The sequence below is a fragment of the Miniopterus natalensis genome, chromosome 2 (genome assembly GCF_054644295.1).
Source record: "Miniopterus natalensis isolate mMinNat1 chromosome 2, mMinNat1.hap1, whole genome shotgun sequence".
Taxonomy (NCBI): Eukaryota; Metazoa; Chordata; class Mammalia; order Chiroptera; family Miniopteridae; genus Miniopterus; species Miniopterus natalensis.
This window is the reverse complement of record NC_142082.1, coordinates 70905467-70924889: the sequence shown is the minus strand read 5'-3', so window position 1 is coordinate 70924889 and position 19423 is coordinate 70905467. Positions and strand designations below refer to the sequence as shown.

The following is a 19423-nucleotide window of genomic DNA, read 5'->3' as shown; positions in this document are numbered from 1 at the left end:
ATTACAGGTGCCAGCTGGGACCAGGCCACTCAGTCAACCCTGTGGATCAGAATGTTTTATACAGACTTCAAGCCATAAACAACTATTGGCTGAAATGATGCAGTCTCATATGGTTAAGGACATATGTTTGATTGGAGGAAAAGTAAGAATGGCAGCCTCACTGCAAACTGCTGTTTTCTGACTTTTGGTTGTTTTGCCTTGTTCCTTAAATTACTGTTTCCATTTGTAGGGTTGTGGGAAAACAGTCATCGCTAAGAACTTTGCAGATACCTTAGGATACAACATAGAACCTGTCATGCTCTATCAGGTACAATATTCATTTTTAGCACTTGGACTGTAAACATATATGTTTGGACCATCAATAGAATTGATAGATATTTTCCCTTAACTTATGACCTGTTAATTTTCATGCAGATAAATAACTGAACTAGCAATCAAATTGAAGTGCAAGTATAATTATTTGGAACAACTGAAAGTGCATTCTAGGATATCTGATGTGCATAACATGCCGGGGTCTGTTTTGCAAGGGAGATTCACTAAATGTGCATACACACAGTACATTTAATTGTAATTTGGAAATCTAAATAAAGTGGGTTTTAACAGCAGTGGGAGATAATTAGGTCTTCACCAAACATTATTTTTTATTGTGGTAAAATATACATAACAAAATTTGTCATTTTAACATGTGCAATTTATTCTCATTAAGTACATTCACAATGTTGTGTAACCATCACCACTATCTATTTCTAGAACTTTTTTATCATCCCAAATATAAACTTCATACTCATTGAAAAACAACTTTCAATTCCTCCCTCCCCCCAGAGTCTGGTAACCTCTATATAATTTTCTTTTCCTGTGAATTTACTTATTCTAGTTACCTCACATGAGTAGAATAATATACTTTTTATCCTTTTGTCTCTAGCTTATTTTTCTTAGCATGTTGTTTTCAAAATGTGGCCATGTTATAGCGTATATCAGAATTTCATTCGTTTTTATGGCTGAAAAAATTCTGTTGTATATATATACCACTTTTTGTTTGTCCATTCATATAGTGATGAATTTTGACTATTGTAAAGAATTCTACTATGACATTGGTGTACAAGTATCTGTTTGAGTCCTCTGGTATATACCTAGGAGTGATACTGCTGAATCATATTGTAATTTCGTGTTTAACCTGTTGAGGAGTCCACAGTAGCTGCACCATTTTACATTCCCACCAGCAGTGCACAGAGGTCTGATTCCTTCATATCATTGTCAATACATATTTTTTACTTTATAATAGCCGTTCTAATGGGTGTGACACAGTGGTAACTCGTTGTGGTTTTTATTTGCATTTCTCTAATTACTAGTGATACTGAGCATCTTTTCATGTATTTATTGGCCATTTGTGTATCTTATTTGGAGAAATGCCTATTTAAGTTTTTTGACAATGTTTTAATTGGGTTGTAGGACTTCTTTATGTATTGAGTTGTAGGACTTCTTTATGTATTCTAGATATTAACCCATTCTCAGGTATATGATTTGCAAATGTTTCCTCCTATTCTGTGGATTGACTTCTCACTCTCTTGATAGTATCCTCTGATGCACAAAGGTTTTAATTTTTATAAAGTCTAATTTATCTTTTTATTGCCTGATTTTTTGGTGTTATATTCAATAAGTCATTGCCACGTCCAATGCTACGAATTTTCCCCAATGTTTTCTTCTAACAGTTTTACAGTTTTAGGTCTTACATTTAGAGCTCTGATCCATTTTGAGTTAATTTTTATGTATGGTGTAAAGTAAGGGTCCAGCTTCAGTCTTTTGCACATGGATATCCAGCTTCCTCAGCACCATTTGCTTAAAAGACTGACTTTTCCCCATGGGATGATTTTGGCATCCTTGTCAAACAAAAATCAATTGAGTTTGTATGGGAGGGTTTATTTCTGGGCTCTCTATTCCATTGGTCTGATGTCTGTCATTTTATCAGTACCACACTGTTTTGTTTGCTATAGCTTTGTAGTAAGTTTTGAAATCAGGAAATGTGAGACCTCCAGCTTTGTTTTCTTTTTCAGGATTGCTATGCTATTCAGGGTCTCTTGAGATTCCATATGAATCTTAGGATATGTTTTTCTACTTACGAAAAAGATGTTGAAATTTGATAGAGAGTGCATTGAATCTATAGATCGCTTTGGGTAGGTGGCACTTTCATTTTAATATTAAGTCTTCCAGTCTGTGAACATGGATGCCTTTCTATTTATTTATGTCTTCTTTAATTTCTTTCAGCAGTGTTTTATATTTTCAGTGTATAAGCCTTTAATCTCTTTGGTTAAATTTATTCCTATGTATTTTTTGTAGATTATTTTGGTGGATGTACAAGTTGTATATAGTATGATGAAAAAGCAAACTCACAGCTTGTGTTTTTACAGAGTGAAATTTTCTGTCATGTATTTTTTTGTAATGATAGCTCCTAAGATATTTTTATTCTGCTAATTTATTGATTCCATATGGTAGTCTTTGGGTGGTTATGGTATCTTTTTACTTAAAGAAGAGTCTTTCTTTGTATTCTTTGAATAGTCATGGAAGTAAATGTGATACTCTTTACCTACATTTTAGGATGCATTTTTGTTTTTAGTTTATTCTTTGGTTAAACATTTTTATTTTTACTAACACTAAATATATTTATATTTAAAATGTTCTTATTTTTGAGAAAACATTTAAACCAGATGTAGTGATCTTAGATCACAGAAAGTTTTGTTAACAGCTCATATTTCAAATGCTGTTGAGAAGATTCCTTCATACTGCTTTAAGGTACTTTGTGCCTATTGGTTGAATTGGCCAGAATTTAGAAGGAATTGTAATCACAAGGTATTGGTAACTTTTGGGCTATAAGCAAAATGATCTATTGTAAAAGATATGTGAGACTTCCCCCTAAATTTAGTTTTTCTCTTTCTTCTGTGTAGTTTTAACTCATTTAGAGCACCAAGTTATTTAGGATTTTGAGTTGCACAGAGAAGAATTTTGGAAACAAAAGAAAAAGCATCCTGCCTTTGTACAAAACTATGGTGGCTCTGTATCCCTATTATTTTGTACAGTTTTCCTTGTCATATTTCAAGAAAGACAAGTAAAAGTAGGTAGGTAAAAAAGGAGGTAAAGGTAATTAGATAATTAACTGATTGGAGAACTTAAAAGGTTCAAATGTTTATGAAAAGTACTTTTTGATCTTAAAAGATGAAATCTGTGAAAAAGCATATGATCAAGATTATGAAGTCATGAAGAATATGAATTACGGTGTAAATACTTAACTAGTAGCGATACGTCAAATCTTGAGAGAGAAACATATAAGGAAAAGAAAATAAATTTTTATGTTGTACAGCTGGTAGCAACTTCTTGGAACTCACTGAAAATATTTTTGAAATTAATTTTTATATACTGATTCTAGGTCTATTAGATTTTTTGAAGGAAATTGGGGAGGGTAATATCTTTAGCTTAGTTCATGGAAGATGCCATGAAGCATACCTTGCCATCTGACAGAATTACCTCTCTTGGTATCTTTGCAGAGGTCAGAAGACAGGTGGTTAGCTCAGTATGCTAGTTCCCTGGCCTTGGCCCTCCACAGCTCATGTTAGAAGTGATCTGAGAATGGCATTCTGTCATCTCACCAATCTGTTAGCATCAACTTTCTAATTGCCAGTGAAAATACTTCTCTACCAAAAATGGGGTAGGAAAAAAATTCATCAATATAATTGTAAAACAGATTAAATCCTATTATAAGTATGTTGTATTCCACTTATACATCAAGGATAAATATAAACATAATTAACCTTTCCAGGTGCCATTGCTTTGAAATCATATGGAAAAGACCTTTTGAAGATAACATTTATTTTCTCTTTGACTCCATCCCAATTTGTTATTAGTATTATTTCTAAAATCATATACATGATTCTTTTCTTCACATGAAAATAAAAACTCACATTCTAGTGAAAGCTGGAGATTATGCCTCATCTTTTTCCAGACAGTCCTGTTTCTGTATCAGATTTCTTGTTAGTTTACAGTGATTTTTAATATTGTAGTGGTAAACTATCCTAAGATCATATGCTTGAGCTGTGAAAATTATGCTCACCTCATTCTGCTATCCTTTAAAAGAAGAACCCAGCAAGACAGTATGTATATATCCATCAATTCAGATCTCTCAGCTCCACTGTATACCCAAAGTATCTTGCCATTGAGAATATTATCTTTATATGTGAAAGAATTAATGCAAGAGGCTGAGAACATATTTTCTTATATATTTTTGTAGAGTGACAATGAGCTCACAAAAATACTACTGTTGTTATTTTTTTCCTCTCCTGTTCAGTTTGTTGATTAATGGATAAACCAGAGTAAGAAGATGCTACCATTAAAGTTGATGGCAGAGCATTCTATTTCCTGATACTCTTCTGAAATATGAAGTCAGTCTCTTCTAGTTTCTGCCACGGAATGAGGTCATTTAGTCATGTGTTATTAATCCTTTATCTGAAAAACATGGGTAATGATTATTGAAAGGTGCTTAAGTTTCCCATAAGAATATTTTGCCCATCCATGGCACATACACTGTCTACCTTGTAGGTATCCTGCAAGGATTTGGAAAATTGGTACAGAGATAAGCAAACTAATCACATATTCTGAAAACCCTTTTCTAATTTTACTTTTCTGTGCATCAGTCTTTAGAGAAATGTCTAGGAGAAAAGAGGTTTCCCAAAATATGGACTCAGAAAGGTATAGAGAAATAATAATGGTAACCCATTTTTAAGTTTTTTTTTCCCTCTCTCCATATGACTTCTTTCCATGAACTGGATCAAAGCATATATTAGGCACTGTACTGACATTTGCAGATTTTGAAACTGCTAATCAGTTGGTTTTCATGCTAGAAACCAAGCTCCTAAGATCAAATGTAAGACTCTTTTTGCTCACACTTTCATATTTATTAGTAGAGCTCATTGATCTCTCTGGGACAGAGGAACTAACTTAATAGAATTAAAGAATAGGTTTGGGTTTTATAATTTTATAGTCCATATTCATGAAAAATTTCCTGAAGTTTGACCTGACACAGAGCATTTATTGTGAATAAGTAACCCCACACCTGTTTTCCTAGATGTGGAGATTTCCTTGTTACTTGTACATGTATAAAGCTACACTAAATCTGTGGGTTCTGCCTTATTTTTAGACTTGACTATTTTTAGAATTGGATTTCATATGAAGAAAAACAGAATCTTAACACAAATTTGTGGCAGTACATAAAATAAGTTTTATAATAGGTTATAAAAGTCTTGTTTACATCATTTGGCTCATGTGTTAGGTCAGATTCTTTTAACTGGTTGTTCTTTTTTTAGTGTTGAAGCCAGTGATTCCATAGTATTGCAGAACCATGTTATTATTCTTTTCCTTCACAGCCAGATAAGGGCATATGTCCAGATTTCTTTCCACAACCTAAACAGCACCAGATTTAAGATGCCTTTCTTCTGTTTAAGTACTGGTGGATTACAAGCCAAGTCAACTCCAATCATAATTTAAAATCAAATAAATTTAAGGGACTTTCAATAAAATAATCACTGTCTAAAACATGTTGAAGTATTAGGATAATTTTTGACTTCTTGGCTAAGTTTTAAAATTATTTTATCTTATTTTTTTATTTACTTTTAGAGAGGAGGGGAGTGAGAGGGAGAGGCGGAGAGAGAAACAGAAACATTGATGTGAGAGAGAAACATGGATCAGTTGCCTCCCGTACGTGCTCCATCCAGGGATCTAACCTGAAACCTAGGCATGTGCCCTGACTGGGAATGGAACCCACAACCTTTTGGTGTCCCGGACGATGCTACAACCAACTGAGCCACCCAGCTGGGGCTCCTTGGCTAAGTTTTTCTTCCTTTAGTTAAACTGAAACCAAATCCTTTTCTCCTTCCTTCTAATCTACAGTCCCTGCTTCTTGTTTATCCAAATACAGTGGAAATATCTTACTTCTTTTATTCTTCTTGTTTGTTTTCACTGCTCTGTCTTGAATTTATTTACTTGCTTCTTGTTTTTGCCTTGACCTTTTGTACTTTTCTCTCATCAAGATTTCTGGATGTCTGTATTCATTTAAGTGGTTTATAGTCTACCTTGGAGGCCGACTTTCTACATCATCCTGTAGCTCATTGTGTTTTCTGATTATTTTGCTACACTGTCATCCTTTCTGTCTTTGAATTTTTTTCTTTTTCTACATGGAATAACCTTCATAAGACTGTCTAAGAGTTGACGTACCTCAACTCCTTCAAATTTTTAAAATGAAATTTATGTTTAAAGAACAGTGTATATCATTATCACATAAGAACTTTAAAATACGTGACTCGAGTAATCCTTTTCAAGTCCCAGGCTTACCAAGGCTTCTATCTCATGTCTTATTCAGTTTCTCCTTGATAATGATATTGCTTTATCCCTTGCCTCCTTTATGTAGAATATGTTTTAAATTTTATTTTAATCCCTCTGAGTATAAAATTTAGTACAGTATAAAATTTAAAAAGTTAGCAGAATAAAATTTCCCTTCTAATTTGAAGGGACATTTTTATTAAATATGATTTTATATGTCTTGCCTATAATATCAGAGGCATGCTATAAGAGGACTAATAACTATTTATCATGTTCTTTGCCATAATTTAATAGGTAAATTATACTGCATTATGGTGTTATTTATAATTGTAAAATTATAAATATTACACGATGTATGAAATAATCATCTCAATAAGTTTCATCAGGCTACTAATATGCAGGTGGCAATTGCACACACAAAGAATTTTACAAATTAAATTGTAAAGGTACAAAGTGTAACCTTTACTCCAATAAGTTGTTTCACAAATATACTTTTTTTAAACAATAGAGTATGGATTACTCTGTGTAATGCAGGACCATTACTAGAAAGGTTATTCAAGTTTATGCCCAACTAAATATAAGTCATCATTATAATTATTGCTATGTATACTAACATTTCATAACATTTCTTCATTTTAAAAATAAATAATGAAATAAATACAATCTATATAAAATGAAAGCTTTTTTAGGCAGCTAGTATAATTTCTTCTCTTAACTGCCTTTTAAAAATCTTCACATAGTGCTTGTGCTTTATTTTTATGTAAAAATGCTACAAGCTTTGTTATGCATATTTTCCAGTTTCAAAAGAGAAGTGAAAGAGCCCTGGCCTGTGTGGCTCAGTTGGTTGGAGTGTTGTCCTGTGCACTGAAAGGTTGAGGGTTTGATTCCTGATCAGAGCACATACCTAGGTTGCGGGTTTGATCCCCAGGGCATGTGCAGGAGGCAGCCAATTGATGTTTCTCTCTCTCCCTCTCCCTTCCAATCTCTCTAAAATTCAACAAAAACATAAGAAAGAGAAGTGAAAGTTAGTTTATAATGGCTCTCTACTTACTTGAATTCGTAGTTCAAATACACAGGAAAGCTAGTTGTTTCAGATAGAAGCCATGTAAAGAAGCAGGTATAGCCCTGGTCAGTGTGTCTCAGTGGTTAGAGTGTGGGCCTGTGCACCGAGGGGTCTTGGGTATGATTCCCAGTCAAGTTCACATACCTGGGTTTCAGATTCACTCCCTAACCCCCGTTGGGGCACGTGAGGAAGGCAACGAGTGGATGTGGCTCTCTCACATCAATGTTTGGGTTTTTTTCTCTCTCTCTCTCTCTCTACCCCTCCCTCCCTCCCTCCTCTCCACTCTCTCTGAAAAAGCAATGAAAAAATATCCTCAGGTGAGGATTAATTAAAAAAGAAAAAAGCAGCAGTTATGTAGATTAAAGCTAATTACTTAATCGGATGGGGAACCTTTTTTCTGCCAAGGGCCATTTGGATATTTATAACATCATTCTCGGGCCATACAAAATTATCAGCTTAAAAATTAGCCATGAAAAAAGCTCCTAGATTTATTGAATTTCTAGTTCTTCCTGTGGTTGCTATGGCAGGGCCAGACCAAATGATTTCTCGGGGCATATGTGGCTCATGGGCCAGGCGTTCCCCACCCCTGAATAAAAGACCAGTGTCTTGTCACTTTAACAACAAAAATCCAGCAGATGTATAATTTAAACAATATGTTGAAGTGGGAGATGTGGTGACTATAATGGTAATTTTTTGTGAAAGTTTCTTTTAAAAAAATCTGGCTATTACCGAGAACTAAATAAATACTCTTTCCTTTTGGAGACTTAATTCAGGATGTATTTGGAAAACAACTCATTTCTGTAACCCAGTAATTTGAATAGAACATTTATGCACATTCTGTTACCTTCTTCCTATTTATTTTATGGACAATTAAGTTTTTTGAACAAGGACCAAACAAATGAGTGATACTAGTTTATAACAACGTTGACAAACTTTTTTTTAAAGACAAGATAGTAAGTATTTTACGCTTTATGAACTAACTAGGCAGCTCCTGTTGAAACTACTCTGCTGCTGTAGTGGAAAAGCAGTTATAGGCAATACATAAACTAGTGAATGTGGCTGTGTTCTACTTTATCACATTTTTGGTGGTTTGTTAAGTAATGTTATTGAGGTATAATTCACATATAGTAAAGTTCAGTCCATTTTGCCAAATACATTTGGTTGTGTAACTTCCACGATTGAGATATAAAACATTTCTATCCCTCAAAAATTTCCTTTTTTCCCCTTTTAGTCAACCCCCCTTCCCTGGCAAACACTGACCTGTTTTCTCTCTCTATTAATAGCTTTGCCTTTTCCAAAATGGCATATAAATGGAATTAAACAGTTTGTGCCTCTTGAGTCTGGTTTCTTTCACTGACATAGTGCATTTGAGATTCATCACACTACTGCATGTATTAGAAGGTTGCTCTTTTTAATTGCTGGGAACCTTAACTCATTTTTATTAGTGTTTATGTCAATACTTCTCTGTGTTCCTACTACTTTAGCTTTATTTCCGATGCCCAGCCCTTCTCACCTAGGTTATCAACACTAGCTTCCTAAGCTTTCCTTCTGTTTCCAGCTTGGGTTTTGCCCAATCTGTCCTTCCAACACTGATTTTTGTTCTTTTTAGTTTCCCCCCTGCTTTTATTATTATTATTCAGTGTATTTAAACAAACAAACAAAAAAGCTCACCCGTCTCTCCCACCCCCATTTCCTACATCTAGTCACCATCAATCTATTTAATATCTATAAGCTTGGTTTACTTATTATTTATTTATTTAATTAGATTCTACACATAAGACATATACGGTATTTGCCTCTCTCAGTCTGACTTATTTCACTTAGTATAATACTCTTGAGGTCCATGAATGGTGTCACAAATGGCAATATTTCATTCTTTCTTATGGCTGAGTAGTCTATATTATTTACATACATGTATATTACATCTTCTTTATCTGGTCATCCATCGATGGACACTTAGGCTGTTTTCATATCTTGGCTTTTGTAAATAATGCTGCAGTGAACATGTGGATGTATAAAACTTTTCAAGTTAGGGTTTTGTTTTTCTTCTAATAAATACCCAGAAGTGGGACTGCTGGATCATATGGTAGTTCTATTTTTTATTTTTTGAGGAGCCTCCATACCATTTTCCATAGTGGCTGCAACAATTTACATTCCCACTAACAGTGCAAAAGGGTTCGCTTTTCTCCACATTCTCACCAACACTTATTATTTCTAGTGTTTTTTTTTAATAATAGCCATTCTAACAGATGTGAGGTAATATTTCATGTGTTTTTATTTGCATTTCCCTGATGACTAATGATGTAGAGTATCTCTTCATGTATCTGTTAGACATCTGTATATCTTCTTTGTATTCAGATATAATTTTTTAATTGTATTGTGTGTGTTTTTGCTATTGTGTGTTAATTTTGTGTTGTATGAGCTTTTATATGTTTTAGATATTAGCCCCTTACCATATGTATGATTTACAAATATCTTCTCATTCAGTAGGTTGCCTTTTTATTTTCTTGATGGTTTCCTTTTTATTATGATGTTTTCCCACTTATTTATTTTTGCTTTTGCTGCCTGTGTTTTTGGTGTCAGATCCAAAAACCATCTCTAAGACCTATTTCAAGGAGCTTACTACCTATTTTTCCTTCTGGCAGGTTTAGGGTTTCAGGTCTTAACACTCAAGTCTTTAATCTATTTAAAGTTAATTTTTGTGTTTGGTGTAAGATAATGGTCTAGTTTCATTCTTTTGCATGTGCTCTCCATTTTTCCCAATACCATTTATTGAAGAGACTGTCCTTTCCTCATTGTATATTCTTGGCTCCTTTGTTAAATTAATTGACCATATATACGTAGGTTTTTTTTAGACTCTATTCTGTTCCATTGATCTATGTGTCCGTCTTTATGCCAATACCATACTATTTTAATTATGATAGCTTGTAGTATAGTTTGAAATCAGGGAACATGACACCTCCAGCTTTGCTCTTCTTTCTCAAGATTGCTCTATTTGGTGTGTTTTTTTGTGGTGTGATACAAATTTTAGGATTCTTTGTTCTAGTTCTGTGAAAAACGCTATTTGTATTTTGATAGGGACTGTATTGAATTTGTAGATTGCTTTGGTGGTATGGACATTTTAATGATATTAATTCTTCCAATCCATGACCATGGAATATCTTTCCATTTATTTGTTTATTCTTCAATTTCTTTCTTTAATGTTTCATAGTTTCTCATATACAGGTCTTTCACTTTCTTGATTAAATTGATTCTTATTTTATTCTTTTTGATACAGTTGTAAACAGGGTTATTTTCTTAATTTTTCTTTCCAATAGTTAATTATTAGTGCATAGAAATGCAACAGATTTTTGTGTATTGAATTTGTATCCTGCAACTTTACTGAATTTGTTTATTAGTTCTAATAGTGTTTTGATGGAGTTTATAGGGTTTTCTATATATAGTATAATTTCATCTTTAAATAGTGACAATATTACTTCTTCCTTTCCAATTTGGTTGCCTTTTATTTATTTTTCTTGCCTAATTGCTTTGGCTAAGACATCTAATACTGTGATGAATAAAAGTGGTGAGAGTGGGACTTCCGGTCAAGATGATCGCATAGGTAAATGCAGTACTTGAATCCTCCCACAACCACATCAGTAATACAACTAAACTATAGAATAACCATCATTCAGAACCTCCTGAAATCTAGCTGAATCTAAGTCCTACAACTAAGGATTTAAAGAAGGAGCCACATAGAGACTGGTAGAAGGGGCAGAATGGGCTAGTCCTACACCCATGTGTGGTGGTTTAAAATCAGCAGGGATATCTTGGCTGTGGAGGTGCCCCCATGAGTGAGGGGTCCCAGCCTCATATCAGACCCCACAGCCCAGGGTTCCAGTTCCAGGAAGAAAATTCCCCATAACTTCTGGCTGTAAAAACCAGCAGGGATTATGGCTGAGTGAGACAGAAGGCTGCTGGATTCCTAGGCAGTTACTCTTAAAAGAGTCACTCCCTCTGAACCCCAGTGCTGGGGCAACATCTTGAAAGGAACCAGGGACATATGGGAGGAACTGAATTGTCTTGCGTCAGGGCAAGAGCTGTAGGAGAGGGGGAAGGGAGCAGCTTTCTGCCACATAGAAGTGCTGTCAGAGGCCATTGTTTCTTTTCTGAGACCTCCTTCCCCAGAGCTGACAGGCATGCACCATATCTGACTCTCTATCAACCTGGCTCACACTGTTTGCACCACCCTGGTGATTCCATGAGACCCCACCCCACCTGACTTGTGGGCCTATCCAAGCTGTTTCTTGTGGCTTTTCCGTACAACTGGTCTCTCTTGCCTCATGCTTCAGACTTTCCTAAAATTTCTCAAACAAGCAGCATCTGACCTTTGCATACCCCTTGCCACTTGCTTAGTGGTCCCAGACCCAGCACTAGTGGCAGCCTGCCTTGATTCACAGCTTGGCCTCTCCTGGACATCTCCAAGCCCAATACAAATAGCAGCCATCTGCAGATCGCTCTGTAGCTGGTGCCAGGTGGCCCTAGGCAGGGCACAGGTCATGGTGTGGTAGACTTTGCACCTTCCAGGAGGCCCCAGAGCCAGTACACCCAGTGGACAGCATCAGACCATGCCAGAATACAACCTTACCACCTCCACGAGTGACATACTCAAAGTGTGGACTCAGTGAGCACCAAAGCCCCACTGAAGCAAGTCCTGCTTTGAAGGGGTGTCTCCTGCACAGCAGCTTCTCTGCTGTAGTTGCAGCTGGTCCTCGCAGCCAACTGGCCTCGGTTTCATTCCCTCCCAGTGATGCCAGCAGAAATCAAGGCTCAATTACAACAGGACAGTGCACACAGCCTAAACAGGAGTGCACCTGGAGTGTCCAGCTCAGATGACTTGGGATGCTGTGCCGCTGGGCCCTACAGGACACTTACTACACAAGGCCACTCTGCCAAGTCCGGAAGATGTAGCAGTTCTACCTGATAGGTAGAAACAAACATAGGGAAGCAGCCAAAATGCAGAGACAAAGAAACAGGTCCCAAATGAAAGAACAGGAGAAATTGCTGGAAAAAGAACTGAATGAAGTGGAGGCAAGCAAACTACCAGCTACAGAGCTAAAAATAATGGTTATAAGGATGCTCAAGAAACTTAGTGCGAACTTCAACAGCATAAAACAAGGACATAGAAGCCATAAAAAAAGTCAGAAATGAAGGCAACATGAACTGAAATGAAGAATAATTACAGGAGATCAATAGTAGAGTAGATGATGGTGAGAAACCAGCAATTTGGAATATAAGTAAGCAAAAAACATACAATCAGAAGAGCAAAAAGAAAAAAGAATCCAAAAATATGAAGATAGTGTAAGGATCCTCTGGGACAACCTCAGGCATACCAACATTCACATCATGGGGGTGCTGGGAGGAGAAAAGAGAAAGCAAGAAATTGAAAACCTATTTGAAAAAAAATTATGACAGAAATCTTTCCTTACCTAGTGAAGGAAATAGATATACAAGTTCAGGAAGTACAGAGAATCCCAAACAAGATGAACCCAGAGGCCCACATCAAGCCACATCATAATTAAAATGCCAGAGGTTGCCCGGCCGGGCGTGGCTCAGCGGTTGAGCGTCGACCTGGGATCCAGGCGATCGGGGTTCGATTCCTGGTCAGGGCACATGCCCGGGTTGCGGGCTCGATCAGTGACTCTAATCATTGATGTTTCTATCTCTCTCTCTCTCTCCTTTCCTCTCTCTAAAATCAATAAAGATATATTAAAAAAAAAAAAAATGCCAGAGGTTGAAGACAAAGAGAGAATCTTAAAAGCAGCAAGAGAAAAGCAGTTAGTTACCTCCAAGGGAGCTTCCATAAGACTGTCAACTGATTTCTCAACAGAAACTTTGCAGGCCAGAAGGGATTGGCAAGAAATATTTAAAGTGATGAAAAGCAAGAATCTACAACCAAGATAACTCTACCCAGCAAAGCTATCATTTAGAATCGAAGGACAGTTAAAGAGCTTCCCAGAAAAAGCTAAAGTAATTCATCACCACCAAGTAAGCATTACATGAAATGTTAAAAGGTCTTCTTTAATAAGAAAAAAGATAAAAACTATGAACAATAAAAAGGCAAAATATGTATTATCAACAATTAAATCTAAAAATCAAATGAACAAGCAAAACAAAAACATTCATAGATACAGAGAATATTTTGATGCTTGTCAGATGGGAGGAAGGTTGAGGGGGATGGGTGTAAAAGTGAAGGGATTTATAAGTACAAGTTGGTAGTTACAGAATAGTCATGAAGATGTAAAGTACAGCATAGGGAATGTAGTTGATAATATTCTAATAACTATGTGTGGTGTCAGATGAGTATGAGATTTATCAGGAGGATCATAGTAAGTTATATAATGCCTAAGCAATGAGGTGTACACCTGAAACTAATATAATATTGCATGTCAACTATAATTGAAAAATAAAAAATGATTAAAAAAATAGGTGGTGAGAGAGGTAATCCTGGTCTTGTTTCTGATCTTTTTAATTCCTCCCCCAACCCCTGCTTTAAACCTTTTAATTTTCATAGTTTGCAAGATAATATTAAAATTCTGTTTAGCATAGTGGGTTTTATTTGTCCCATCGAAGCCTTTTTTAGCCAGGCGTGAGGCCTCAACTTATGCAATTAATATTGCCCTTTTTCACTCTAGCCATAGAGAATAACTTGTAATTTCCCCAGAATGACTTATTGCCTGATACATGTTTTTTCTTGTACTGTTCATGATGTCTGAACTCTCATTCTCTTGTAGACCAGTTTGTTTCCTCCTCATATCCTAGCTCTACTGTCACCACCTCTTCAGTTTTCTATAAGTCCCTTGTTTGATTTATATGTACACCCTCTTTGTTTCAGCAGCTCTTAAATGTCCTTTTTGATATCAGTTATCATCCTGTACTATAATAAGTACCTATTTAATTAACTCCAGTATGCCATCAATTGTAAGACCCATTATTTTATGTACAACTAAGAAAGAAAAAGTACAGGCAAATTATGATCTAAGACTTTGTCACTTAGAATTTTTGTTTTATTCTTAATTAAAGAATTCTTAGACTTAATTAGGACATATATCTCTTGTGCATACAGAAAAAGGAAAATATAAATGTAGTAAATTGTTGAACTATTTTAAAAACTTCTTCATCTTTAGAATATGACACTTTTACACCACCTTTTGTTTTAGTTGTAGATGTTCATGTTGTTTCACATAATATTCTCTGTGTCAAGAACAGAATGCTCTTCTATTGTTTCCAGGATATTCTTCCAAGCTACTTACAGCCATTCTGCTGGTTTTGTTACCAGAATTTTCTTGATTTTAACAGAATATGTTGACAGAAATGTTTATAAGCAACAGCTAGGACTCATACTCTTTTCTTAAATGGTCCTTAACTTGCTGACTAAAACATGAATGATTTGCAGTTGTCCCTTTATGCCACAAAGAAACATACAAAACCAAGTTCACACATGTGCAGGCAGTGATATCTGGCCAGCGGTTGTTTTAAGATTCTGTCAATTGAAGACACACCCTGATTTTAGAAATGTTAAAATGTATATAGTGTGTATTTTGGAATTGATGAAATTTACCACTCTGTCTCTCCCATTATTTGTAAGCTTCTTGAGGACAGGGACAACACACTGTTTAATTCTCTTTTCCCTTCATGGGCACATAGTCGATGTCTCATTGAAAAAGTAAAGCTTGCAAATTCTATATTCTTTATGAATTTTGTAATAGAAATTTTAAACTAAAGGTAGTTGTCTCTTCCTTTTCATAGGGATACTCCTCATTCTTTTTTATAGTTGCATATTATTCCACTATATGGATGTACCAGCGTTTATTCAACCAGTTTCCTACGTGTGGATAGTTGGGTTGTATTAAATATTTTGTAATACCAAACTAAGTTGCAATAGAAAATCTTGTGCACATGTATTTTCATTTTGTTAGACGTGTATCTTTAGGATTAATTCCTAGAAGTGTGATTTTTAGGTAAATAGGTAAATGTATTTTTAGTTTTGATAGATACTGCCAAATTTTCCTCTATAAGGATACTATTTTGCATTCCCACCAACAGTGCCAATGGACAGGGTGCCAAGCTAAAGAGCTTGGCTACTTGGTAGTTAGGAATGGTATCTAAGGAGTAATTTTAATATGCATTTCTTATATTAGGAGAGAAATTGAAAATCTATTTTTAAGGGCCATTGTTATATATTTCCTTAGCAAATTATATGTTGATTCCTTTTGCCCATTTTTCTATTGAGTTTTTGGTCTTTTTTTCACTCAGTTTTTGAGTTCTTAATATTAGGTATAATTTACCTTTTATTTATGATATATGCTGCATATATTTTCTCTCAGTTTGAAAGTTGTCTTTTGATTCTACATGTAGCTGTAAGTATTCAACTTCATCATTATATTTTTTTGGTACAGGTGCACCCATTTATTTGTTGAAGTATGTACTATTTTATAACAAGTTATTTTCCCTATACTAAAGATTAGACATTATCCTGAACTTTTATTTGAAACTATGTGTGTAGGTCATTATATTACCTATGGATTTTTTTCACGGCTATAAAGCAAACATTATGAATGATTGTTTGTAAAATGGGGATATTGGGTCTAACAAAATTGAGAACCAGTGGGTTAGACCACTGCATTGTGATTGGCATGAAATAGATACTCAGTTGAATATGCACCGCCCTAGAGGTTTGGGAAATCTTAAAATATTTTAAGTAGAATGACTTTTGTTTTTATATACATAAAGGATAGGTATGATTCTTCAAATGTTGCCATCTTCTCCATGAAAAACATTTAGTTCCTTCTCTGTTTACAGCATTCTCTAATGTAGAAAAGCAATAGAATTACTTAGATCAATTTCTGATTTTTAAGAACTAATAAGTTCTTATAGGATAAGGCAGGAGATTCTGTTGAGACAGATTCATTTCAGTTCTATAATAATAATTTTGTATATATTTCCTAGGTTTTTAAAAAATTAAATTTTATGATAATTTAGTAATCTCTTTGCAGGCTCTTTGAAATGATCAAAATTATTTACTAAAAGTTAACCCACTAATTACTCTAAAATAGGCTACTAAAGTAGAATTTCCGGGCTTTCAAAATTAAGGATCAGAAAGGTTAAGTACCAGAGTTTATACCTCAAATTAAGCCAAAGTTTGTACAACAGGTCTAGTGTATTAAAATCCAAGCCATTTCCTTGCCTGCTATATTGTACATCTTTAAAAACAATTAGCAGCAGATAATGAGGCTCATTCTAAGGTAAGAGAGAAATGGGTTGAGGCCTTACAAGTACCATTTGTTTTTATTTGGAATGCTTTCTTTCACATCAAGCTGATTTGCTTTAGAATGCTAGTGTTCTTGTCACATCACAGTTTGTTTTTAAGTATTGATCTGTTTTCCTACTTGCTAGGTTTTTTAAAACAACGTAATAGAATGGAGGAATATAGGAGTTTCCAAATATTAGTGTTTTTAACTGGTAGAAGTCCATCTCAACAGTGTGTTATTTTTATAATTGAGACTTTGTTAAACATATCTTAGGCTCTCATTTTGATAGAAAAATCTCAAAAGTGGAGTATAATGATACTTGTAGTATTTTTAGTTAATCTCACAACTATAACCACTTTGAGTGTTTATATGGTAGGACATAGCACAAAGTTACATATTGAAAAAAAGGATATTTGCTAGTTTAACTTGATAATCTTTTAAACTTCTACATTCTAAAAATGCAAAATGTATCTTAAAGTTTAACTGCGCAATGTATGTTATAAAGGTTCATTTTGAAGAAACTATGTATGTTGCATAAATTTGCCATTTAAAAAGCAATAAGTACTTTAAAAAAAGTATACAAATTTGATATTGAAATCTTTTATAACTTTGAAAGTGTGCACTGGACTTCTTATTAATTGAAATGGTACTTTTTTAAAGTAATGAACAACATCTTTTGTGTTATCTTAACAAATTTAGTTGCCATGAGGTATTTATTAGGTTTATAAAAACATACGAAGGAGCTTTTGGGCATGTGTAGGAAAATAAACATTATGATAAAACCAAATCCATTAGCTCAAGAAAAAAAAAAGAAAAGTTACCAAGGAACCCTACCAAATAAGGAACTCCAGCCTGAAAGGTATTTCATTTACCATCCTTGCTTATCCAAAAACATAGGATCCATAAACTTGAAGAAGGAAGGAATTTCAAATATGGGGATTTCCTGTGGAATAGCTGTAAATGTAAGGACATTGTGTAAAGAAGTCCTAGTACTGTTGGTAAGAACACATTGTTATGCTTGACCATCTCCATTAGCTAGTACTTTCGTTTTAAATGAACTTTACAGTAATTTTTATTTTAGGTCATAGGGTAGTCTTTTAAGGGTCCTCAGGATTTTATAGTCAATCAGAGATCCCTGCTAGAGTAAGGAGTTTGCTGAAGCTTAGTGAGCTTAGTGATTAAGTTACATATGTATATTCTCCTTATGGGGAATATGTTGAAAAAGAAAAGAAAGAAGGATATAACTTTGATTTGATTTTGAAATTCACAAATTTTGTAATGTGTTTTTAAACATTTTACTCTTGGAAATAAGTAAACATGTACTTCGCAGCATTATTATCTAGTTGCCTTTTATGATTCCTAAATGCTTTCTTTTTCTTTTCTTATCTTACTAAAAAACCTATTTTTCAGGATCCAAACCATTTTCTGAATGCATAGCATTTTATTTCTGATTTATAAGCCAGTAGAAACAAAGTTTTCTGAGGTGTGTGAAGTGAAAACTGTGTCAGAGCCATAGAGATAGTAAAAAAAAAAGACAGCAAAGGGAAAGCATTCTTTTTTTTTTTTTTTTTTTTAATATATCTTTATTGCTTTCAGGGAGAGGAAAGGAGAGGGAGAGAGAGAGATAGAAACATCAATGATGAGAGAGTCATTGATTGAGCCCACAACCCGGACATGTGCCCTGACCAGGAATCGAACCCCGATCGCCTGGATCCTAGGTCGACGCTCAACCGCTGAGCCACGCCCGGCCGGGCAGATATCTTTTTGATATCCTGTTTTCATTTTTTTGGGATATATACCCAGAAGTGGGATTGCTAGACCATATGGAGGTTCTGTTTTTAATTTTTTGAGGGACCTTCATTCTGTTTTCCATAGTGACTCTACCAGTTTACATTTCCATCAATAGTTCATAAGGGTTTCCTTTTCTCTGCATCCTTACCAGTATTAATCTCCTGTCTTTTTTATAATAGCCATTCTTACAGGTGTCAGGTCACATCTCATTATGGTTTTGATTTGCATTTCTCTGATGACTAGGGATGTCAAGTACCCTTTCATGTACCTGTTGGCAGTTTGTATGTCTCTTTTGCAAAAATGTCAATTCAGATTCTCTGCCCATTTTTAAATTGGATTTTATTTTCACTATTAAGTTGTATGAGTTCTTTATATATTGTGTATATTAACCCCTTATCAGATACGTGATTTGAAAATATTTTCTCCCTTCAGTAGGTCGCCTTTTCATTTTGTTGATGTCTTTTGTTGTGCAGAATTTTTTGATGTAGTCCTAGTTGTTTATTGTTGGTCTTGTTCCCTTTGCTTTAGGTGTCAAATCCAAAAATACCACTGCCAAGACCAGTGTCAAGGAGATGACTAGCTATGTTTTCTTTTAGTAGTTTTATGGTTTCAGGTCTTACATTCAAGTCTTTCATCCATTTTGAGTTAATTTTTGTGTATGGTGTAAGATAGTGGTCTAGTTTAATTCTTCTACATGTGGCTGTATAGTTTTCCTCACACTGCTTCCCTTTCCCAATGTATATTCTTGGCTCTTTTGTCATAATTTTTTTCACCATGTATGAATGGGTTTATTTCTAGGTACTCTATTTTATTTTATTGATTTATGTGTTTTTTATGCCAATGCCGTCCTGTTTTGATTACTATACCTTTGTAATATTGTTTGAAATCAGGAAGTATGATGCCTTCAACTTAATTCTTT

At 34.7% G+C, this 19423-nt stretch overlaps 1 protein-coding gene across 1 annotated transcript in view; it reads left to right on the top strand.

Moving 5' to 3' along the window:
• The window catches only part of VWA8 (von Willebrand factor A domain containing 8), a 333552-nt gene that overhangs the window by 67689 nt on the left and 246440 nt on the right, over positions 1 to 19423 (top strand). Inside the window, exons 11-12 of the mRNA XM_087814315.1 lie at positions 8 to 142; positions 230 to 307. Coding sequence (XP_087670441.1) covers positions 8 to 142; positions 230 to 307 — 213 coding nt within the window. The remainder of the gene's footprint in view (positions 1 to 7; positions 143 to 229; positions 308 to 19423) is intronic.